The sequence below is a fragment of the Pteronotus mesoamericanus genome, unplaced genomic scaffold (genome assembly GCF_021234165.1).
Source record: "Pteronotus mesoamericanus isolate MK-2021 breed Mesoamerican mustached bat unplaced genomic scaffold, CSHL_Meso_final contig_73, whole genome shotgun sequence".
Lineage (NCBI taxonomy): Eukaryota > Metazoa > Chordata > Mammalia > Chiroptera > Mormoopidae > Pteronotus > Pteronotus mesoamericanus.
The window spans coordinates 10,820,476-10,842,949 of record NW_026555245.1 but is presented as its reverse complement, the minus strand read 5'-3'; the positions used below and the strand labels follow the sequence as shown (position 1 = coordinate 10,842,949).

Below are 22,474 nucleotides of genomic sequence, written 5' to 3'. Positions count from 1 at the left end.
CATCTCTTCTCCTTTGTTCTCTACTGAGTCTTAAACTGAAAATCAACACCGCTCAGAGGGATATTTCGAAGAGATGAACTTAGAAGGAATAATTGTGTGGGTTGATGAGTGCTAGTAAATTATATCTGAAAGAGCTGCTGATTAATTCATTTCTCGATATGTTTGCATGTCATAGCTGTTGTGGAATGAAATTACAACACATACTCCTAAAGCTCACCCCTTGAAGTCCTCATACATTTTCCTGTATATGTCACCTTTCCAGACTATGTACTACTCTTCTTTCCCTTCTCAAAGTAGTGCCAAATAAGTGTCTACCTGCTACAAACTATGGTACAATAGCCATTGTTAATTTATTGACAGAAGATTGCACAAACTTTTATTTTGTTCATGGGTTTTTCACAGTAGCACATGTCTGGCTGACACTGTATAAGCGCTGCCTGAGTTGGTCCTCACTTGTAGCAAGTTGGCTTGTAGATGGCTGAAATTATAAAGTATGTGTTCTTGAGTTACCTAATGTGCATTTATAAATGAAATGCTACGATGCACTTTTGTGTGTCATTAATACATGCTAACAATCAAATGGTACATCCTTCATTCTGCTGTTGAAATAAACTTTATTTCATTATGTTTTTCCAAAGGATCAATGGTATTAGAACAAGTCAGAGATGGCAGAAGAAATCTCATTTGCCTTTCCCACACCTAACCTTCCTACTTTCCCCTGTTATTATGCTAGAAAGCCATGCTTCTACTCTAACAGGCAATCCACCAAATTGCTGTTAATTTTTAATGCATTATCTTAACAAGTAGGTAATTCTCCCGTCTCCTTACTGTTTAGTAATCTGCAATGTCCAATGCTCCCTCTTCTGCCTTTAGCACTGCAGTGACAACACGCATCCCTGCCAGTCAGACATGAACATTGAAGGAGCCTGGAGGAGAGGCTACACGGGGAAGAACATTGTGGTGACCATCCTGGATGACGGCATTGAGAGAACCCATCCGGATCTGATGCAGAACTATGTGAGTGTTTGCTGTGATCGGAACGCCTTGCCTCTTTGGAAGCAAGTGAACTCACGGTAGAATGATCAGAAAGAGGGAAACCTACTGGCAAATGCAGCAAACAGATCCAGAAGTCTCTGTGTATTGCGCTAGTCTTGTAAGAGATGCACTTAGAGTCCAGGAAGCATGAGATACATGCTTTCAGCTTTCAAGTGCCTTTGATGTTCTGACAACAGACAGCAGGTGATAAGGAAGTAGAGACCCCACCGTCCACACCACCTGCTACCAGCAACAACCGCTATTCTCAACAGCTCATCCACACAACTAGGAAGTGCTGTTTCTTTTGTGGAGAAAAGTGCACTTAGGACTTTTCTCAAGTTTTTCTGTGTTGGTCTATTTCTCTCCTTTTTTAAAGGACAGTGATGATCCTTACAAATCAGTGAATTCTTTTTCTTAAGAAGGTATTACAATTCCAGGACTCAGAGAGAACATAAGATGAGCCCAGGGTCGCAGAACAACCAAAAATGCTGAAACTCAGTACTTTCATTGAAAACTATGGTCTTGATACCCCGCGGCTGTGTGGGGAGTGGGAGGGTAACCTGTCCCCCGACCCTGTGATCTTTTGCTCCAGTGGCCTCTGGGTCCCCTCGGCCACTGTGCTGTTCGCTGCCTGGGAATATGCCAGTGACCCCTCCTCTGTCTTCTGCTCTCCAGAATGATCCCTTCCTGAGCTTCCCCTCCCTAAGTTGGGTGAAAAGTGCCATAATTATTTCCTGGGTGCCATTCTCTGTCTGCTCCAAATTCATGTTTCCTGACACCTTGGGGTTCTCCCTAAAATATTCCTTTCGTTACTAAAGAGCCTGCAGTGACTCCCTATTGTCTGCAAATAACAACTCTGATTCCTCTGAGGGCCTAACAGAAACTCCAGGTGGACCCCACACATGCCCGTGTCTCCTGGCTTTTCCTCTGACTTCTTTTCTATTGACAGTTGTTTCCGCCCATAAACACTAATATCACTGCGAAACCCATTTTAACTTCAAGCACGTTCATGCTTCTCATAAAACCATTTGGATAGAAACGGCCATCTATTTTCTCTAGTGTTTCTTATTTGTTCATTCTCATTCAGCGACACTTAATTTCTCTAAATTTTCCTTTTCTCATTCCAACCTGAAAACACTCCATTTTATCTTTGCAAATATAGTGCTTCCCAGTCACTTCTTGGCACATCAGGAACTGCCACTGTCTCCCATAGTCACCCACGTTTCTAACCTTGAGGACCTTCCTTCACACAGGAAATGCAGCATCACCCACACTCCCAGCCACTTCATCCACTGTTCTTTTTGCCCTTTTTGTTTCAAAAATTCAGTGAAAAAACTTCACAAGTGAATTATTACAATGAAATAGTGATTTCCCCCAAATCTGATGATTTTCTCTGAGGCTTAAAAAGGAGAGAGAGAGAGAAGGAACTGGAAGTTCATTTAGTTGTCATTAAGCAAAATAGTGGAGTGGTTGCCCTCACCCTGTGTCTGAGCACAAGCGTATAAACTTGTGTCTCTTCACAGCATGGAATTTTAGGGCTAAAAAGGAACTTCAGTTCAGTCTCCTCATTTAATAGGGTAAAAAATCAGGCCTGAAGACTAAAATGAGTTAACCCAGACCATATATAGAACAGAGGTGTGGCTACCTAACTCCTAACAAAGGAGTCCTTCTTGTCATACACAGTGCTGTTCTTGTGGTGTATTCCTGCTCCCCACTGCGTCGGAATGTATTTGATAAAATACAAATAGCTTTAACCTAACGGTGATTGCATTGTTTACTTTTTTCATTTTTTTCCCCCTCTTTGAAAGAATATTCCAGAATTTATCTGTGTAATTAGCGGTACTGATACCCTCTCAGTTCTCCTAATATCAGTGCCATGAAGAATAAAGCACAGTGGATGGGGTCTCAGATGGCCTTGGTTCCAGTCTTGGTTCCATGGGTGGTTCGTTTCATGACTCCAGCCAAGTTACTTAACCTGTCTAGGCCTCTGTTTCCTTATAAGTAAATTAGTAAGTTACACTAGCTACACTCCCTTTGTACTCTCATGACCACGAAGGAGGGCTGCATGGCCCCCTCTGTACAGGAAGCAGGGACTTACTACCTTTATATGTTTGCATATTTTGCTTTATTTTCCCTAAATGTTTCAGACTCTATGTACCATAGAGCTAAACTTTGTTTACTATCTTTATCAAAACTGAAATCAGGAATTATCATAAAGTATCAGAATATTCAAAAATCCCAAATTATTTCTACATTTATTTGCTTTCGGAGGTATTTTTGCTTCATTTTGAACCTTGACATAGAATAAAACTTTGTTATTTTGATTGGTGCATGAGGCCATTGATATTAGCAGCAAGGCTGAATTGTAGATTCAGTAGATAAAACATTTGAAACCAGACAAATATCACCTAATAGAGATGCTGAGATACCTGATATAATAAATTCCTAGTACCGACTTTTAATTGACCTGCCAATTATTTGTGAATGATTTTTATCTTAAAAAGTTTTTAAATTAGGTATTTGACACTGAAGAAATAAAGATAGAAAGTCCATGGAGAAAAGATAGTAACTGAGGATATATTTGAAGAAATTGGGTGAGAGTCCAGTTCTTAGTCTAAGAGAAAAAGTGCTGGCGAGAATGGACTGAGCACGTCTTTGGTCTGTGGAGAGTATTTCTTCACCCTAAGGGTGGAAGAAAGTACGACGCTGATTATTACTGAACAAGGCATCCTGACACCACTGAACCATGCATGTATTATTTAATCTAATTACTCCTTTGCAGAAATGTGTTTAAGAATGCATGAGCTTTCAGGTTAATGGCTAATTAATGACCATCTGTCTTTTTCTCTTGTTCTTCTCTGTGGCCATAGGATGCTCTGGCCAGTTGTGACGTGAATGGGAATGACTTGGACCCAATGCCTCGTTACGATGCAAGCAACGAGAACAAGTAAGGCCCAAGGGAAGGGTGGCTGGCATGTGGCTGGCAAGGAGACTTGCTTTCTGCTTTTGCCGAGGGAGATATTTTTTTTTTCTTGGAAATACTTGGTAACAAATGGTCCCTGATTTGCTCCAAGATAAACAAGCATCTTCCCACTGAAGCTTCTGGGTAATAAAAAGGAGTGGTCCACATAGTAAGAATCATTGTAGAGAGAAAGAGAACACTCAAGAGAATGACTCAACATTTCCAAATTTTGAGAGCAGAGCTGGAAAACATTGCCTTTCAAGTGGTAATTGACTTGTGGCCCATTTATTGAGAGACAGTGCGCTTAAAGGGAGAGGCAAACAAAGTATCCCCCAAAAGAGGTACTTTGTTAAATTCAGCAGATTTGAATGAATACTGTACATGAAGTCTCTTTCTTCTCCTCTTCCCTGTAGTGATGGTGTTTTCTGCTAGTATACCTGAAATACTTACAAGGCTTGCCGCGTGTGGAACACATTACATTTCTTATCTCCAGAGTCAAGAGCCATAGAAACCCATTTAACCACATTTACACTTTCCAGTTAGTACAGTAGTTTTTGTGAAAGCAATTGAAAATGCACATCTTTTTGATAAGATAGAATATCTTAAAATTCTTCAGAAAGTAAATGAAAATGGTGTTTCTTGCTCTCAATGATACAAGTTTTTTAAAGGTTATGGATATTTCTAATCTTTAGATCACATTAACTTTCTTCCTTTTACTGCGAAGCTCCTTCAGCCATTATGCTGTGATTTAGATATTATCACTTGAATTTTTATTTGCATGTTTTAGTTTGGGATTGCAGAAATTCCAAAGAGTGGTGGTGTGCCCATTTATTATGTACTATTTCCAGCCTGTGTTTTTTCCATAGGGAAAAATTTCTCAGCTAGTATTATTTAATTGAGTCAATAAGTTTAGATAAAACTATATGACCTAGATAATTGTGACTGTACATGGGATCCTTTCCCTTTTTTTTCTTTTTACCATCTACCAAGAAGCCTCAAAAAAGTTACTGTGGAAAATATGCTGATCATTAATATTAACAACTGGGTAAATATTGTAGATCAGATTTAGCGGTGAAAGCATTAATGTGCAAATGGATGTATCAATAGATAGAATTTTCTAGAACTTTCTAAAGAGAAAGAGAACTAAATTAAACCGGGTAACTTTCTTTCAGACCCAGTCATTACTGTCCAGATTACACTATTTAAAGTTAAAGTGAATTTCACACAAAGGATTATAGTTTGAGACACTGCGCTCATGGATTTAACCTAATGTGAGAGCATGAAATACTGAAGGAACTTGAAGCTTCAATAAAGTCATTGCTAATAAATGTCAATATACTATCTGTTCTGCCATAACACATGCATTTCTAAAAATACTTGCACTCTACAAAGTCTAAAACCATGGAGGAATAAGCAAATGGAGTTAGAGCTCAGCACTGAAATATTTCATCAGAGATACACACAAAAATGATTAAAAATAATCCCAATTTTATCCATGTAAAGTGGTTAAGAAACATGTAAAACTAGTCACAGTGACAGTCAATCTGCAAAAAGACCTGAAGTTTGTTTGTGGAAGTGTGCACCCGTTAGATCAACTCCTACTCACACGCTTGCCCTTTGTGTGTGCAAAAGTAAAAGAATATGGAAAAAAGAGATCAAGATTTAAATTTTTACAGAGAACAGAGAGTAGAAAGGGAAAGTACAAAATAGGTTGGGAAGAAAAGAGGGGCAGTTAGGAGAGGGGAGGACACCACCAGGATGGCCTGCGGAACCCTGGCAGCGCACAAGTTACTGTGAGATGGAAGGAGAAGGATCTGAAGTCACCTGGGAAGTAGCCGCCCTCAGCCTGGACAAGTATGGCCCACTGTGCTCCTGTGGTGTGTAGTATTTGTGTGTCTGCTGCAGTATTTGTACAGGGCTTAGTACAGCTGGGTATATTTTCTACATTTACCTAGAGTTTGGGGGACAAAATTGTGTATAAACACATGCAAATTTCATATCATGTTCAACTTACTCCCTAATATATCAGCCATTGTTGATTGATTGCTTAGATATATCAATCAAAAAGTATGTTTTCAAGGGAAGCAGTATAGCAGAATTGACTGTACTATATCCATTAGCTAAATTTTATTTCTCCTCACTTGAGGACATGCTTACTGATTTTAGAAAGAAGGGAAGGGAGGGGGAGAGAGAGGGAGAGAAACATCCATCAGTTGCCTCATGCATGCACCCTGACCAGGGACCAAACTCACAATCCAGGCATGTGTTCTAACCAGGAAACAACCCACGACCTTTCAGTTTATGGGCCAAATGAACCAAACGGGCCAGGACCATTAGCTAAATTTATCCCATCAACACTTGTATAGAGAAAAGAGAAACAGGAAAGGTATGGGAGCGTCTAGGTCATCTTAACACTCAAAGTATCCTTGTACAGGATGTCAAAGAGCAAGGGTGTCTCTAGGTAGAAAAGAAAAATCCATTGTGCTCTCTAGTCAGTTCTCTCTGAAGCTACATGTGCTCAGTTTTTGCATTGAAACTCTCAGTGTTCATAGCAACTGTTCACCAAGGGGAATCTGACCTGTGACTAACTTTGCTAACCACAAAGTCTGTATGTAAAGACAGTTCTTTAAGTATTGGCTTTGAAGTCTTTTTACAGTCTGCCTTTTAAAAACTGTATCCTTTGTGAGGGTTCCTTTTACACTTGACCAGTCCCCAAGACCTTTGCTAAGAAGTATCACAGTGGTCTTGCTCACCTTGGGGTATTCTGGTGTGTCCTGTTTTGACCCATTCTAAGCACTGACCATGGCTCACTGAGTATGGTGTGAGTCTGATTATTGGAGGACACTGGAACTGTTCCAGGTGTGTGCTTAGGTTTGTAGTCTTGTGAGTGAATTACGGCATTTTCAGAGGTGCAACACCAGCACTGCCTACCTCTGTTTTGTAGCAGCCAGCAGTCACGTGGGGCATCTGATGTCCCTTTATCTCCTCTCAGTAGTGCTACCTGACTTTTCATTGGCCAACCAGAAGCATGTGCTGAGGCATTTAGGGCTAAAATATCCTCCCTATTACACCATAACTATAGTTAGGGTTGATGGACTGTCTTTAAGCGTGGATCCACAGACAGATAATTCTCTTGGAATAGAGGTCACCTGGCATCAGGAAATAAGAGTTGGTCTGTAGTTTAGAAGAGTTGACTTGCCTTGGTGCTCCTTGATTAACTTGATGGTCTTTGGACTTAACCAATCTGAGCTTTAGTGCTTTTTAAATCTGTAAAATGGGCATAATAATACTTCTAAAGAGTAGCAATAAAGTATGTGAAACACCAAGCATAATGCTGACTATATAATAGGTGGTAGATATTTACAGCTGTTATTATAATTGTGTTTTATTCCTTTATCCAGTTCTTGGATAAATAAAGGGTTAAATTTATAATGTCTTAAAATACATATGCACATGAACATTTAAAACGTAAAGTAAGACTTGGAGGTCTTTTTTTACCTTGGTTAGAGGTTCACTTAGGTCTTTCTGCTTCTGCAGGGGCTGGGAGCTGTGAATCATTGTCTGCAGTAGTCCTGCTTCTCATTAATTCCATTGCCCCACCTCCCTCAGCAGTGCTGAATCCTTGAATTTGATGTAAGGTAGTGAAGGGGAGGACTTTCTAATCATCTTCAGAGTAAGAAAGTTGAGGAATTGGCTATGCAAATGCCTCCTCATTGTACCATCTGACCAGAAGGTATCAGAATGTATTTGAAATTATTTCATACGTGACGGCATTTGTTCATTCAACAGATGTTCATTGATACCCCACTTTGTCAATGATGATGCTCTGCTAAATGCTGGAAGGCAATGGTGAAGTAACAGAGGCTACTAGCTAATGGGTTGATTAGGAGATGACTTAGGAAGAAGCTGTAATGCCTGAAGAGTTTCTAGTACTGAGAGAAAATGTACCATCACAACTTTGTACAAATCATTTCTCTTAGACTTACATGATTATATTTCTAATGCCCAAGCCTTGGGGTGGAGGCAATCACCTCTGGAGTATAAAAATGATAAAAATTCCTTTCTTGTCACTTTCTCATATCCCCAAGTAGTAGTGTGTCAGACCTAAATAACTGTTGCTAAAGACACAGCATTATTGGGGGAGACCATACAACTAGTGCAGCTTTGTCACCATTCATATTAACTTTCTGAATAAAGCTGACTGCAGTGCTCTAAGCTTAAAATAGAAAACGCCTCTCTGTAAATGAAACAGCCTCCTGGCATTTCATACCACTACTCCTATTTCTGATAAATGAATTATTGATGTCCGAGTTAGATGGTCCCTTCCCTAGTCATAGCAACACATTTAGTAGGAGATGAGACCATGACATTGTATTTTGAATGTGTCATGTATGGGCCTAGAATCTAATTCCTTTTCAAAATAAACCAACTCATAGGTTAAAAACTCATTTTCAAAAAGGAATGGATTTTCCATTTTGTTTCTTATCTCTGTTTCTAGGAAGATTTAGCCAGGGTGGTTCTTTAGTCTCCTTTCACACAGAATCTCTGGTTTTAAGAATGTTGCCATGTTGCAGAAAATGAAGTGTGTGTGGCCTGTTTTTCTTATTCTTTTGGATGAGGATTTGTTGTCAGGAGGGAGTGTTCCAAGCCAAGCCAATGTAGACAGTGTTTTCTGATTATACAGAAATATTTTAATTCAATGTGAGAGAAAAAAAATACACTTAGATCTATGACTTTTAATCTCTATGACCATAATACTTCTTACTGTAGAAGCATTATTTCTTCATATATAGGATTTAGCCAAATATATTAAGAAAATATCTTACAGCTAAGTAGATTAGACAGAACCTACCAAAACAAAACAAAAACAAAAAAAAACAGGGCCATTATAAGAGGCTGATATGTTTTCTAAATATTTTCAAAATAACATCTATAATATACTCATAGTAGTTACCGCATCAGTGATTATCACATACATTTATGTAATGTCTCTACAGATGTACAGAGTAGGTGCTGAATATATACAAAACAGACAGTGAAAAATATCTGACACTTTTTCATATACAGCCATAGATTTTATGTCCATGAAAGAAGCGGCAATGACTGTTTTAGAAAGTTCATTTCTTTCATAGGAGTTCATGATACAATCAATACATTGAGATAAGTTAACAAAAAACAATTTGATCATCTTCTAGGTTCTAGGAAGGCTGTCTGGGTGCTGGACACCTCACAAAAAGTTGTAGTACAATAGGAAAAATCCTCTCAGACCAGAAGCCCGCTGTCCCTCTCCCTTCCCCTCAACAACCGTCAGCCCCCGTGTCATGACAGTTCTCACCATTGGAGAGAGGACTCGCCATCGTCCTCTGAAGGGGCTCTCCAGAGACACCCCCCCACCCATCCCTCCACACTAGCCTTCTGAAAGTCTCCCCTCTTCTCTCACCTGCATCCTTATAAAATCTAAAAGGTTTCCCTTGCTTCCAGTCCCACCCCATCCTGCCAAGTGATATTTCTGAACCAAAATAAGAACATTAAAAGCCTTTAATGTCTTGATACATTGTTAAAAATACAAGCCCCTTCAGGACTGCAGTCCTCCCTCATTAGTCAGTCTGCCCTGCTCAGTTTGTCCACTCCGCCTCCTGTGTTGTTTGTTGGCCCATCAGGACTTACGGAGCCCCCTGAATGTGCCACGACTGTTCAGCCTTCCACCAGCCGCACCTGCGTCCTTCTTCCCCCCCTGCAGTTCCTGTCGGTTCCCCTGTGATGTCTGCTCTCAGCCTCCCTCGTCCCAGCTGGCTGCCCTCCAGGGGGTTTTCACAGCGCTTGTGGAGTAACTTCTTTTACAAAATCTTCCCTATTGTAGATGCGGTCACATTTACCAATATGGGATTCCCACCAATATGGTGGGAATAGAGAGGCAAGACCAGATCCTGAGAAGAGGACTTCCCATTTAGTTTGGGGTATAAAATGTTTGGTCTTACTTATAATACAACAGTAAGAGTTATAAGAGTATCTTCCTTGATTGGCTCATCTAGGTAATTTAGCAAAATGTGTCCCAATTGAAGTAGTGACCTTTTAAATAGTGTTTTCTCATGTAGCGGTTGTACTCCTTTTTTTATACCCTTAGCCTTACTCTGTACCCGAGAAAGCTGATTTCTAGGGACTGCATTAATGTGTTCCCTTGCCTTCTGGGTTCTGCTTGGGTTTGGCCAATGGAAGGCTCAGGCAGGTGATCAGTGGGATGCGCAAGAGGGAGGAGGGGGTATTTATTCTCTGCTCCCTCCTTGCCGGGGCACTGGGGGCTAGCTGCATCCCTAAAGATTATAATTCCTGTAAGTCCTGGCAGGTGGCCCTCGGACTGACCTCCTAAAAGCTGCTCTTTGAGGGTATCAATAACCACTTCCTCCCCAAGGCTCTTTAAAGCTAGGGGTTCCAGTGTCACTAGTCTGGAACACTGCCGTATTCCCTAATGGTTTCCCCAAGCCCCATCTGCATCTTTATATGGGTCCCTTGCACAAATTTTTCTCATGTTCCCCAGAATAAAGGAGCTCCATGTTTCCTGATTGGCTCTTGACTGACAGATATGTTGGCCCATTAGCCTGGTATCGTTGGTAAATGAAAAAATGTTTAGACTCTTCTAAGAAAGAAAATACTTAGATATATAAATAGGATTTGTCTAAATGGCTGTTTATACTCTAATGAGAACTGTATAAATATAGAAAACGGTTATCCAGCCTAGAATTTCCATATACCTGTTACCTGAAGTATAAATATTCATTTTTATAAACCTCTGCATTCATTATTCTGGGGCTTATGATCATGATAATGCATTCTCCGGACCCCTTTGTTCTTCCCTTTGTCACTTGCAGTGTGTTCTCCTCAAGGATCTAGGGACTTACCCTCTTAGGGCCTTATAACAGTTTTCATAAAGGGTCTGATTGATGCTATAGGTTAAAATGAGATTTGGGTATAATTTATGCTAACTCAATGCACTTTAGACATGAATAATTGATAGTTGCTTCAATTTAAATATCTTATTTAAAAAAAACAAACTCACAAATTCGTGAGGCCTCTAGAGCAGATGAAATTTGCAGTAAGGGATAGAGATAAGTATCAAGTATCCTTTTTAAATAATGGATTAAGCATTTGAGCAGAGTTTCCAGACAGGTGTATGTATTTGTCTTTCTTTCTTAATCTTCTCCTCTAACCTCCACCTTGGACCTTTATATTTTCTCTTGTTTCCTTACACCTAGATACACATAAAACTTAGAGCAGGAAGACCTTGAGAAGTCAGTGGTAGGATATTGTTTGTGTTATTGCAGAGCATTAGACAAGGCATCCAAGACTTTTCAAATGTGATCAGCCAGATTGGACACTCATGTTAGATGCTGAACAAGAAGGCAAACCGAGGGGAAAACAGAGTCCTTGTTTTATGTACCTCACCCCTGTACAGATACCAGAAGAAGAACATGCTGAAAATATAATCAAACTGCAAATGGGCTGATTGTTCATTTTAGTGTTATCAAGGTGCTATTTAGATATCAGTTGGCTTCTTTTCAAATCAAATGCCTTCTAAGTTAAGGAACTAAAGTTAGAATTTTGTTGTTACAAGCTAACAGACATGTCAAAACTTTTATGTTTTAGCCATTCAGCTCATTACAATGGAAGCCTATTGTACCAGTGTACTTAAGATAAGTGTGTATGGTTAGTATCAATGGTAGATGCACATTTTAATTACAATCCTTAATACAGGTAAACAAATAGAAAATGTGTCTTTTAGGGACTTACCCTCGTGGGGCCCTCAAAACATATTTCATTAGTTCTCATAGAATAGGTCACCAAAGAAGGCAAAGTGATAGAGGGGGAAATGCTCTCCTTTCAGATGGGACCTGGTGTCCGTCCCAGCCTTGTTGTTCACTCTGTCTGTGGCTTTGGAGAAATGTTCTTTATAGGAGCCTCTCTTGCCACATCAACATCCCAATGTTCCTTTTTAACTTAACCAACCAAAACACCTGTAAGGCTACCTGGTTGCTATTTGACCCTATTTAAATGCAATGTAAGCAATTGCTAATAAAATTAGCATATCTGCATGTTGTCTCATTACTGCTCACAACAACCCACATTAGAGATAATGCCTGGACAGAGGTGAAGTGTCGGATGTCACTGAGTGGCAGTCAGAATTTGAGCTCATTGTTCCCATGCCTATGAAGGTATATAGCTACATTATTACTCTGCAGTCAAGTAGTTGAGAAATTAATCCTGTGTTGAGCACATGCTTCAGTAAGTTTACTACCTTGGGAGGGCTGTAATACCAGGTTGGTGCCCCACTGTGATCAGTACACACTGAACAGCCTGGCCGTGCCAAGTGCCCTGTTGCTCAGAGAAGGGGGAGTGGGTCCACAAAGACTGCTGTCTCCTTACATACATGGGACTTTGAACAAGTCACCAAGGTCATTTATTACAAAATGATTATATAGATCTGACTTTACCATGGTACTGTTCTGTGGAAATAAACAAAGGCCACCCAGGTGAGACTCTGATAAATAGCCTCTAGTTTCTACTCTACCTTACTCTAGCAAGGGGATCAGCTACCATCACTTGAAGGCAGACACAGGACTGGGAAAGCTTTACAGGTTAAAAAATGAAGGCGTCAGGTATGGTTTGATCAGGGGTTGGCATGGGAAAGCTGGAGTTTCGGTATCCTCAAAAAATTCTACTGGTGTGTATTAACAGATTTTTTGTTTGTTTTCATTAAATTTGAATGAATACCAGGTGGTCATAATCTTTTGGAAACGGCATAAATGTGTCACAGGGATGGATATCCTTAATATTATTTTATGGGTGATAATAATTAAGTAATAAGGTCAAGTTTTAGTCTAATTCCTCGAGGGCAGGTAGAGTTAGTTTTCATATTTCTCTACATGGAGATATGGAGTGTTTGAGGCTGGAATCACATAAGCTAAGAGATGCTTCCGAATGGTTTTGCACTTAGCGACATCCTTGAGAGGCTGAGTGGGCTGTGAAAGGAAGATTCCCTGTAGGAAGAAAAGACTGTGCTTCCGGAAAGCCTGTGGGCATCAGAAATCTCCTTCCCTAAGGAGGGGTTATGGTCTTGTGTCCCGTTTTGGGGATTCGTGGTGAGTTCTCTTGCCTGTAGAACACTGAAAATGGCTCAAAGGAGTTGAGATAAGCCGTGGGCTGCTTGTGATTTTTCCATCATCTTCTGAATCCCCACTTTCTCCACTGCCTCTTATCACAAGCTGCCATTTCATGAATTTTAGAAAAGACTGACCTTTGTTAGAGGAGTTTACCTTTTTCTATTTTTAGACACCCCTACACCATCTGCATATGATTTCTATATGCTAGTAAATGCACTTGAATTTGCATGAATTGCAGATAAAAAAATACCTTGTGATGACATCCTGGACTGAGATTAGCTGTCTGCCAAAGATTTGTGTGTGACCTTTTTGCTTTTGGTTGCTTTTTCCTCCTCTGAGGTTCATCTGCGCAGGATCCCTGCCCCTGCCATGCTTGTCCGAATTACCTAAAGAGACTCTCATTTTCTACCCATCCCTCCAGCAGCCCCTTTATCAGGCTGCTCTAGTATAATGTTGTCATCATGCAGAGAAAGAAGCACACATTTGTGTCCAGCAAGTGCCCACTCTTGGCACCAGTTCACACACTTTGCACTAGGTGATCTGACTAGAACTTGAGTCATGCAGCAGTTTTAACTGTGATTTGTGTTGTTAATTGCATTGGATATCAGACTCTTTCATAAAGTTTGTTAAGATCTTTCCTAAATAAATAAGTTCCTTTCATGGTTTACAAAGAGTAGGAAATATCTGAAACAAAAACACTGATTGTTGTTTTTTTTTTCCTGTCTTTTATCCACCCATCTTTCTCATCACATAAGGAGTATTGGGGGAGGTGGGGTAGCGGAACATCTGAGAAGGAACTGGAATTTGAATGAAAAAAAAAATCTAAGTATTAGAGGACTTGACATTGTTGAACTTTCATTCAAATGGAGGCAAAAGCAGTCCCCAAAGCGAGGGACAGTCCAGAAGCAGCTCCTCGTCATCCGCACTTTGAAGCGTACCATTTATGGCACAGCGGAGGCCCCTGCTATTATAACTTGTTTTTCCCAATGTAGTGAGTGATGGCACAGCAACTGTACTTAATGCATAGTTAGGTTGAATTTGTATCAAATTGTTCAGCCCTCTATGGGGAATAATACAAGTGGCATTATTTTGCTGGAACCCCGTTCCCCAGCATGGATATACAGGAGCAAGACCGGTTGTTTCCACTGTTGTGTTTGTAGGAGTGTTCATTCATATTTGTTGAAATCTTTGCAACTCCAATGCAGATATGAAGGTATTCAGATAAACTGTTGCAAATTATATGAATGTTTTGTCTTTACATTTTATCATCATGCGTACTGTTTTTATATCAGTTGGTTCAATTTATCATTATCTAATTTCCCCATTGTGTTTCTATGCGCTTCTGTTAGACTCCCCATTGTAAAACTTATTTCTATTTTAAGGGATACTAACTCATGTTTAATTCATCCTGGTAGAAACAGAATACTCATGACTTCACATCTGTTACGGTTTTACCTTGTCTTTGATTAGGGAGATGTTTGTTAACAATGGTACTCATATCTTAAATTCATGGTTTTCTTAGAAGATTTATAGGTTTCTGAAACCTGTATGAATATAACACATATGGATTTCACACATATATTTGGAGTGAAATGGGAAAATGTGTATGGGGGAGGGAAGACCCAAGTAACTGCTAGATAAGTTAAATAAATCGAACGATCCTTTTATACACTGAGAGAATGTTTTGAGCAACACTGTGAAAGCATGCTTATACCGATACATGGACAAACACTCCATGTTGATCATACTTGAAAAGATAATGCTATGTCATTGTAATAATTTTTAAAAATCAATATACAAATGCTGCTTATTTGGTTTTTCTGTAAACACTTCTATAGCTTTGAGAAGCTTGGTACATGATTTGGGCAGCAGAGTGGAGAACAACTTTGTTCCCCAAAGAAACCCTGGCTGGTTTTGCCTTGGGCTATAAACTCAGCAAAGTCTAAATAGAGTTCGCAGGGTCAGCATAGGTTTTCCATGAGATAATGAGAAATAAGAGCAGGTTTTCTGGCTCCCTTGCCTGGGATTAGTCCCTCCAAGTCATTGCGGATCTCACCTTCTCAAATACAGAAGAACCACTGACTAAGAATAATAATTTATCTCAAACTTCAGAATTCACAAAGCATTTTTATATATATTCTCACTTGAGTTGTAAAAATTCATGTCAGATAGGTAGTGGGTCATTCTTTTGGTCCCTCAGTATCTGATTCTTTTTGTGTGTGTAAGGAATGTCTGTCTTAGGAGACTTGGTGGGGAGCCAAGACTGCTCTCCAGTATGGTGGTCAGAATGCCCTTGCTGTGGTCAATGACAGGCCACGTGGTCTAGATTCTCAAAACCAGCTGCACCTATGCATGTGAGGGAACGAAGAGGCCAGGTAAGCTCTCACTCACTTGCAAGTGTGTTTCTCCCTCTCCCTCTCAGTAGGTCTTTACTTACAGAGAAGCTGGGTGTTTTTCTTGATCCGGAGGCATCGCCTTGCATATTCTGTGCTCCCGCAATTCTCAGTTCCCCCCTCGTTTTTTAATGAGCCACTTTTGTGCTTAACTCAGTTACAGGAAAGAACCTGAAATGAAAAGTTATTGGAGCCCTCTCTTTCCAGAGGAAGAAAGTAAAATTCACTGCAGGTTCACAGAGAGCTTACGAAAGTGAGCCTGGCTTCCGGGCTGTGCTCTTTGTATCACGTAACACACTCTGATTTGGAACACAATGCTAGATGCTCTTTTGAAAACAGTCATAACAACATTTAGGTCAACGACAGACCGCACAAAGGATGGTGGTCCCATAAGGTTATAATGGAGCTCAAAAATTCCTACTGCCTAGTCATGGCGCAGCTGCCATGACGTAGTGCAGTGCAGTACTCGCATGCTTGTGGTGATGCCGGTGTAAACAGACCTACTGTGCTGTAGTCATATGAAAGTACAGCATGTACAGTTGTATGTGCTACATGACATAATGAAAATCAACAACTGTGTTACTGGTTTATGTATCTATTATACTATATGTTTTATCATTATTTTACTATGTACCCTTTTTACTCACATAAAAAAAGTTTGCTGTGAAATAGTACGTTGTCTTAAGCCAGCAGCCACCTCACTCATATTGTCTTTACCATGTCTCTTGATTGCCTCATTTTCTCTCATGCTTGATTCAGTCCTGTGTTGTTTCATGCAGTAGCAGGCTGTACAGGCGGTATTCTGGCAGCAGCAAGCTATACCATCTCGGTAGGTAAAAGCACGCTCTATCACAGTTCCCTAATCAAACCAATGGCCCAAAAGTGCATTTCTCCGATTGTGTCCCCATCATTAAGCAGCACATGACTGTGTATTGTTCATAAGCAATAGACACTTCTTAATTCATGGAAATGCTTGTAGATTATGTGAGTTTAGTGCTTATTTCATGGAGTGTAGTTTCAGAAAAGATTGTTTGAATACCTTCTGGGAGAATAGCACTTAAAAATGAAACTAATAATATACTTACAATGCATAGAAAATTAATATTTGATCCATCTCTTAACTAATACAGTACAACAATTAAAATAAACCATGAGGTAGGATGTGCTTGGGAGACGGTTGGTTTTCCAAAAGTGTTTCATGGAACCGTAGCATCTGTTGATGGATCTCACAGACTGCCCAAGTATCACTCAGGGGCCCGTGTGGAGTGTCTGTAGCTCCCTCTTCCACAACTCAACCCCTTTTGAAAATGTATTTCAGAATTATTTTAGAGAGTAGAATTTCTCCTTAAAGTAGATTTGAACTAAGAAGTTCTGTTGATACAAAACAAAATAAACCATTGTGAACCAGTGCTACAGACCAGAGGAAGAGGGTTCAGAGGGGCGGTCACTGGAGGGAGGCAGAAGTCCAGGCGAAGGCTTCTGGGGATAGTAGCATCTGTGGGTCTTGGAAAATGATTGATTAAAGGGAATAATCGTTACTGAGAGAATGTCCGGGTTGGCTGAAAGTGTCTTGGTATTAAGTCATTTTGGTTTTTTCTTTTTTGTATGAGGAATAGCCAGAAATTTCTTATTTTCCCTAAAGTTCTTCCTTTATCAGAAAACTCAAATCTAAACATATTTTCCTTCTATCTTCTAACCCTTCATGACCAAGTCCAAACTCTTTAGATATATACAAAAAACTCATACTATGTCCACTATGTTTCACCACTTAACTCACAGTGCATCACACTCTAGTTTTATCTTTTTTTTTTTTTTTTTTTTTTTTTTTTACAGTTGTCTGAGAAGAGCATTTTTTGTTTGTGCTGGGCACTGGTAAATAGTAGGCACTCAATAAGTGTTGATATTGTTATTCCATTGTGCTTTGAGATTGTTAAATATATGATGTGATCTTGATGGTCATTGTGACTATTATTTATTTAACCCATTTGGAAGCGGAATATCCCTCCCTCCCTCCTCTGTGGCAGGATCATTGCCCCCTTTTTACTGGAGAAAACCAGGGAAGGATAAAAGGCCATGATATTCAGAATATTCAAATTTTATGGATGACTTTAAACCCAGGCAGAAATAAAAGTTTTAAATGAATTTAATTTGTTCCTATTCTAATATTTCAAGTTATTGTGTAAAGTTGTCCCGCCATTTTTATTTTTATTTGTATTTGTCCTAAATGAATATAAATAACGAGCAGTTTTGGTAACAGGGGAAAAAAATCCTCCCTTTATACTGAATTCTTTTTGCGAGTATTTTTCATAGCTAAAATTAAGAAGCTTCCATTTAACTCTGAAAGACGGAGTACAGTTTTCATTGCTAGTTACCTGGGGCTATGTTCACTAACATCAACTGATTCTCATTCTTAGCCATCAGAAAGGAAATTACAAATTAACCTTTGATTTCAGGGGTTTGTTTTTTTTTTAACGTATTATATCCTGGGCTTTCTTGAAATAAGAATGTAAGTCGAGTAATGTAAACTTTAAAAACTTTTCACTGAGTGATTTTAAGATAAAAAGGAGGAAAAGGGCCATGTACGTATAATAACGATGAGCAAAACTTCTGTGAATATTCTTTGAGTGATTTGAAATCTAAAGAAAATCAGTCTTCCTCTCTCTCTATTTCATACATATGCACATACCTTTCTTATTATTGTTTTCTGATTTATTAACTCTAATGTTAATCTTACAAATTAAGGTCAGGTTTGGCTGGGTGGCTCAGTTGGTTGGGGCATAATCCTGTACACCAAAAACAAAGTTGCAGGTTTGATCCTTGGTCAGGGCCCATACCTAGACTGTAGGTTCACCCCCTGTTTGGAGTGCCTAAGGAAGGCAGCCAGTCCGATGTTTTTCTCCTTCTCTCAAACCCTTCCTTTCTCCCTAAAATCAATAAACATATCCTCAGATGAGGATTAAAAATAATAAGGTCAGACCTCTTAAATATTTAGCATATGTAGGAAATACATCAGAAATAATTGGATACCTTAAGAAACAACTTCAGATTTAGAATTTAGCTGAAAAATTAGAAATAACAATCAAATGAGTTGTACATATGCAAAACATAGCAATGATTGAGGCCAGATATTTCTGCATAGATTTATCTTTTACTAATATGAGGATATTAGAATTAATGAGAGGGGAAATAGACATGGTGATATTTTTGAATTGGGGATACAACCTAGGAATAGGGAAGTGTGTCTAAGTAGGATGCTGGGAATCTGAAAGTCGGATTTGGAGAAATAAACTCACTGATTGTAGGAATAAGTTGGGGGAAGTCTTTTTGCCACTGGGAGACTTCGTTGTCTCCTGTGTAAAATGCAGACAAAAGTATCTACTTGCAGTTTTCTGTGAGAATTGCAGATAGTGCGTCCTGAATGTTCAGGAAACTGTACTGTAGGCCTTACCAGCCTGTGTAATAAGTCATGGTATTAGAACTCATTTAGAGAATTTGTCATCAGGAATGGCCTAGTGACTGAGATGCAAGTGGAAGGACTCATTGGCACTTTTCATCCTGTCATTTGTCTATGGGAAATTATTTCCATCAAATTTACAACATTTATATTCTAAATGTGCAAACAGTGGAAGTGGCATCTGGTTTTCTCTTTCCTTTTTTTGGGCAGGGGAGGAAATGGGTCCAAAAGTCTCTTGGAAAGGTATGTGGTTCTAAGAGCTACAGGGGTAAATCTCCACTCCGTAACAACTGGTTATTTCAATGTCCTTTTCAAAGTCAGATTTTCATAGTACAGCTTCAAAAATGGAATACTGCTTCTCAGGCCCATAAGAAAAATGATCATAGTTTACGCAGTCTGCGAAAAGAAACCACATGTCTTTCCTCATGCATCTACTAAGAGAACATAGAAGAAGAGAAACATCATCATAAATTTTGAAAGAGTTCTTAGGTTTACTCGATTACTCCATGGTTTTCTTGGCAAAATCTCTTAAAAGCTCATTTAGTTTTCACACTTTACTTACTACGTGGTATATTTATTAGATTTATACTAATTTGTTCTTCAAACCAAAAACTCACGTGACTACAGTAATTATTGTGATTGTGAAGAGTTGCAGCAATAAAGCAGTGGTGAGTTGCCTTCCACACAGACATCTTTGTGTGCCCCTGAGATTATACTATGCTCTCCATCCTGATGCAAGAGAAAAGTTTTAAAACAGTGATTATTTCAACATTCTTGTTCAAAATTTGATCTACCTTATTTTCACCAGTTGGTGACTGGTTTCCATGGAAATGGAAATGGAATAAGCATTCCTCGTTTTAGATTCTCAGCTGCCCCATGCCAACTGAGAGCTGTAAATGCCATTTGGTTAACAGCAAGGATCCAGAATTCTTCCATTTTAAAGTGGCAGAGGGAGAGGAAAAGAAAATGTTTGCCAAGTCATTTTACTTTTCTCCCTTTGAAAAGGACACAACTTTATGATTGTCTGAGCTATTGACTGACGGTTATCGGACACATACCACTTCCAGCAGTGCCTTTTCTGACTAATCTATTTAAATCTCTTTTCCACCTTTCACGAAGTTTCTTAGTTCATCATTATTTCACTGGCCTGGGATTGCCTTCCTGCTTGTTCACCTGCTGTCCCAGTGATGGGCGCTGAACAGGAAAGTGGTCAAAATGCTGAAAAGAGATACTTGGGTGATCCCAGTGATCTGCAACTTGAAAGGGGAGAAGTGCTGAGAAAGGACATGGGAGGGGGTGAATTGGAAAATTCTCTCTGATGAGAGAATGTTAGTTAATTTTGCCATAAAGGTTTTCCATTTCTGAGATTACTACTTATAACTATACACTTTTGGAGCTATTCAGTTGGGAAGATAATGAAGAAAATGATAAATAAGTGCTTTAACATACAACGTTTGAGTATCAGTACAGTTGTTTTTTATTGCCATGTGTTTTGGCATCTGAAAAATTGAATCAAACTGAATTAAAATAAAACTTTAGTAGCTTTAGTACAGAATGTTTTCTTTTATATTTTAAGATGTTCAGATACTAGATCAAGAAGGAATGTGACCCTCATTCTTAAATATCACACAGTGCAGCTCTATGAACGTACTTCTCCTCATGGGGTATAAAAAGGAGTTTCTCTATGTCCCAATGTCTAACTTTAATAAAGAAAACCAGACATGATGGCCCCCAGCCATTGGCTGCCCCTGTGTTTCTAAGTGTGGTCTCACAGCTGGCCAAAGCAAGTAATGTGTCAAGTAAGGAAATAAGATCCTTATCCTAGATTTAGGAAACTGTGTGAATACTGCCAGAGAAATCTTACTAAGGCTGAGCATGCAATGGAAGGCCTGACATTTTCTATTATCACATTGTATTCGTGGAAAAATACCACTTTCAAGACTTTTGGTGTGAGCAGCTTTTGCATTCTAGTGACTTGAGCAAAAAGCATTTAGTATATGGGGAGCCACTGGCCTAGAGCACGCATTGAGGGTCAAGGCAGCAAGGCGGTTATGGACACAGCAGTGACTCACCTTCTGCTCTCTCAAGAAAGGCAAGCGAGTGCCTTATTCTCTTAACCTACCATCTTTCTGGTTTGGGGAAGCAGGGCAGGAGGGACTCATTATTGGAATAAATGAGTATTGGTGGTAGAAGACATTAAAAAGGAATCCACTTAAATTGTGGCCAGTCTCATAATGAACGATGCAAATGGTGTTTTATTTTAACGATAAAACTGAAATGATGAATTGCATGTAGTTTATTATCTAGCAGAACATGCAGCTATAGCCACGATTACATCAAACAAAAATGAATCGCGTTTAAAGTTGTAGTTTTTCTGTAATGTTATTAAATTTGAATTTTAGTAGTCATAAAGGGATTCAGTTTGTAAAAATCTCTATTGGTTTTTCCAAGGGCCATTTGGAATCATTTTATTGACAAATCATTCTCATTTAAAGCCACTGTCATGTCCCAGCCTTGTCTCATTTTTACTAAATCTCACTCTTCTGTCTCCTCTTTCAACAACAGTTTTCAGTATAATGGAAGCTATTCTCAAATATTATTTTCATCGATTGTATGAAATCTTGTGTCTTTTGAAAATTCATTAGGCAATTGATTTGTTTGAAATGCCGTGTATTGTTTGTTTGCATTTTATATTTACACAAAGACATAAAGTTCTGGCAACTGAAAGGGATAGGATGCTTGCGTGGGCAGTAATTTCATTAGTGGTAGGATCGTTTGTTGATATCTTTCTTACTTGCTGAGGTAGGAAACCTAACAATTGTGGCGCCCTGTTTAAAAAAAAAAAAAAGAACCTGTGGGCTGTGATCTAAATGGCTTCAAAGGGACAACTTCTGAGCGTCTCTCTCAGAAAAGGTCTCAAATCATCATTACTTTGTTCTGGTCTTGCTACGTATGGATGTGCCTAAGGATGCATGCATGTTCTCCCATCAATGTATTTTTCATTTACTCGGCGGAAACACGCAGACTTGGTGTCAGGAGATGTGGGTTCAAGTTTTTTTGCAGTAAACTGGTCGCATTATCTTGGTGGTCACCTATATGAATTGCAGTTTCCTTACTTATAAAATAGGGATAAAAGTACATTTAGTACAAGATTATAGGAGAGCTGAAACTTAAATATAAGAACCTAGGTGAAACTACCTGGCAAATAATAAATAAGTGATCCTTACTACCTTCATTGATTTGATGTCTAAACTGCAAATAGAATCAAGCATTCTTTCAAATGGAAATTCTTATACATTTTATTTGTTGAGTTGATTACTTTACATAAAACAATATTAGATCATTGGAAGTGGGAGGAGGATAGGTAGAAGCATCTGTTTTTTGGTTCCCAAGAAGGCATGGGTGGCTATGACTATATTTACCCTTAATGCCTAGAAGCCACAGGCCAGCAAACTACAGACATCAGGTGAAATCT

The 22,474-nt window shown here is 39.2% G+C and overlaps 1 protein-coding gene across 1 annotated transcript in view; it reads left to right on the top strand.

Annotated features, from left to right (window-relative positions):
• Positions 1-22,474, top strand: part of PCSK5 (proprotein convertase subtilisin/kexin type 5) — a 413,154-nt gene that overhangs the window by 122,021 nt on the left and 268,659 nt on the right. The window contains 2 exon segments of the mRNA XM_054583010.1: positions 874-1,017; positions 3,906-3,982. Coding sequence (XP_054438985.1) covers positions 874-1,017; positions 3,906-3,982 — 221 coding nt within the window.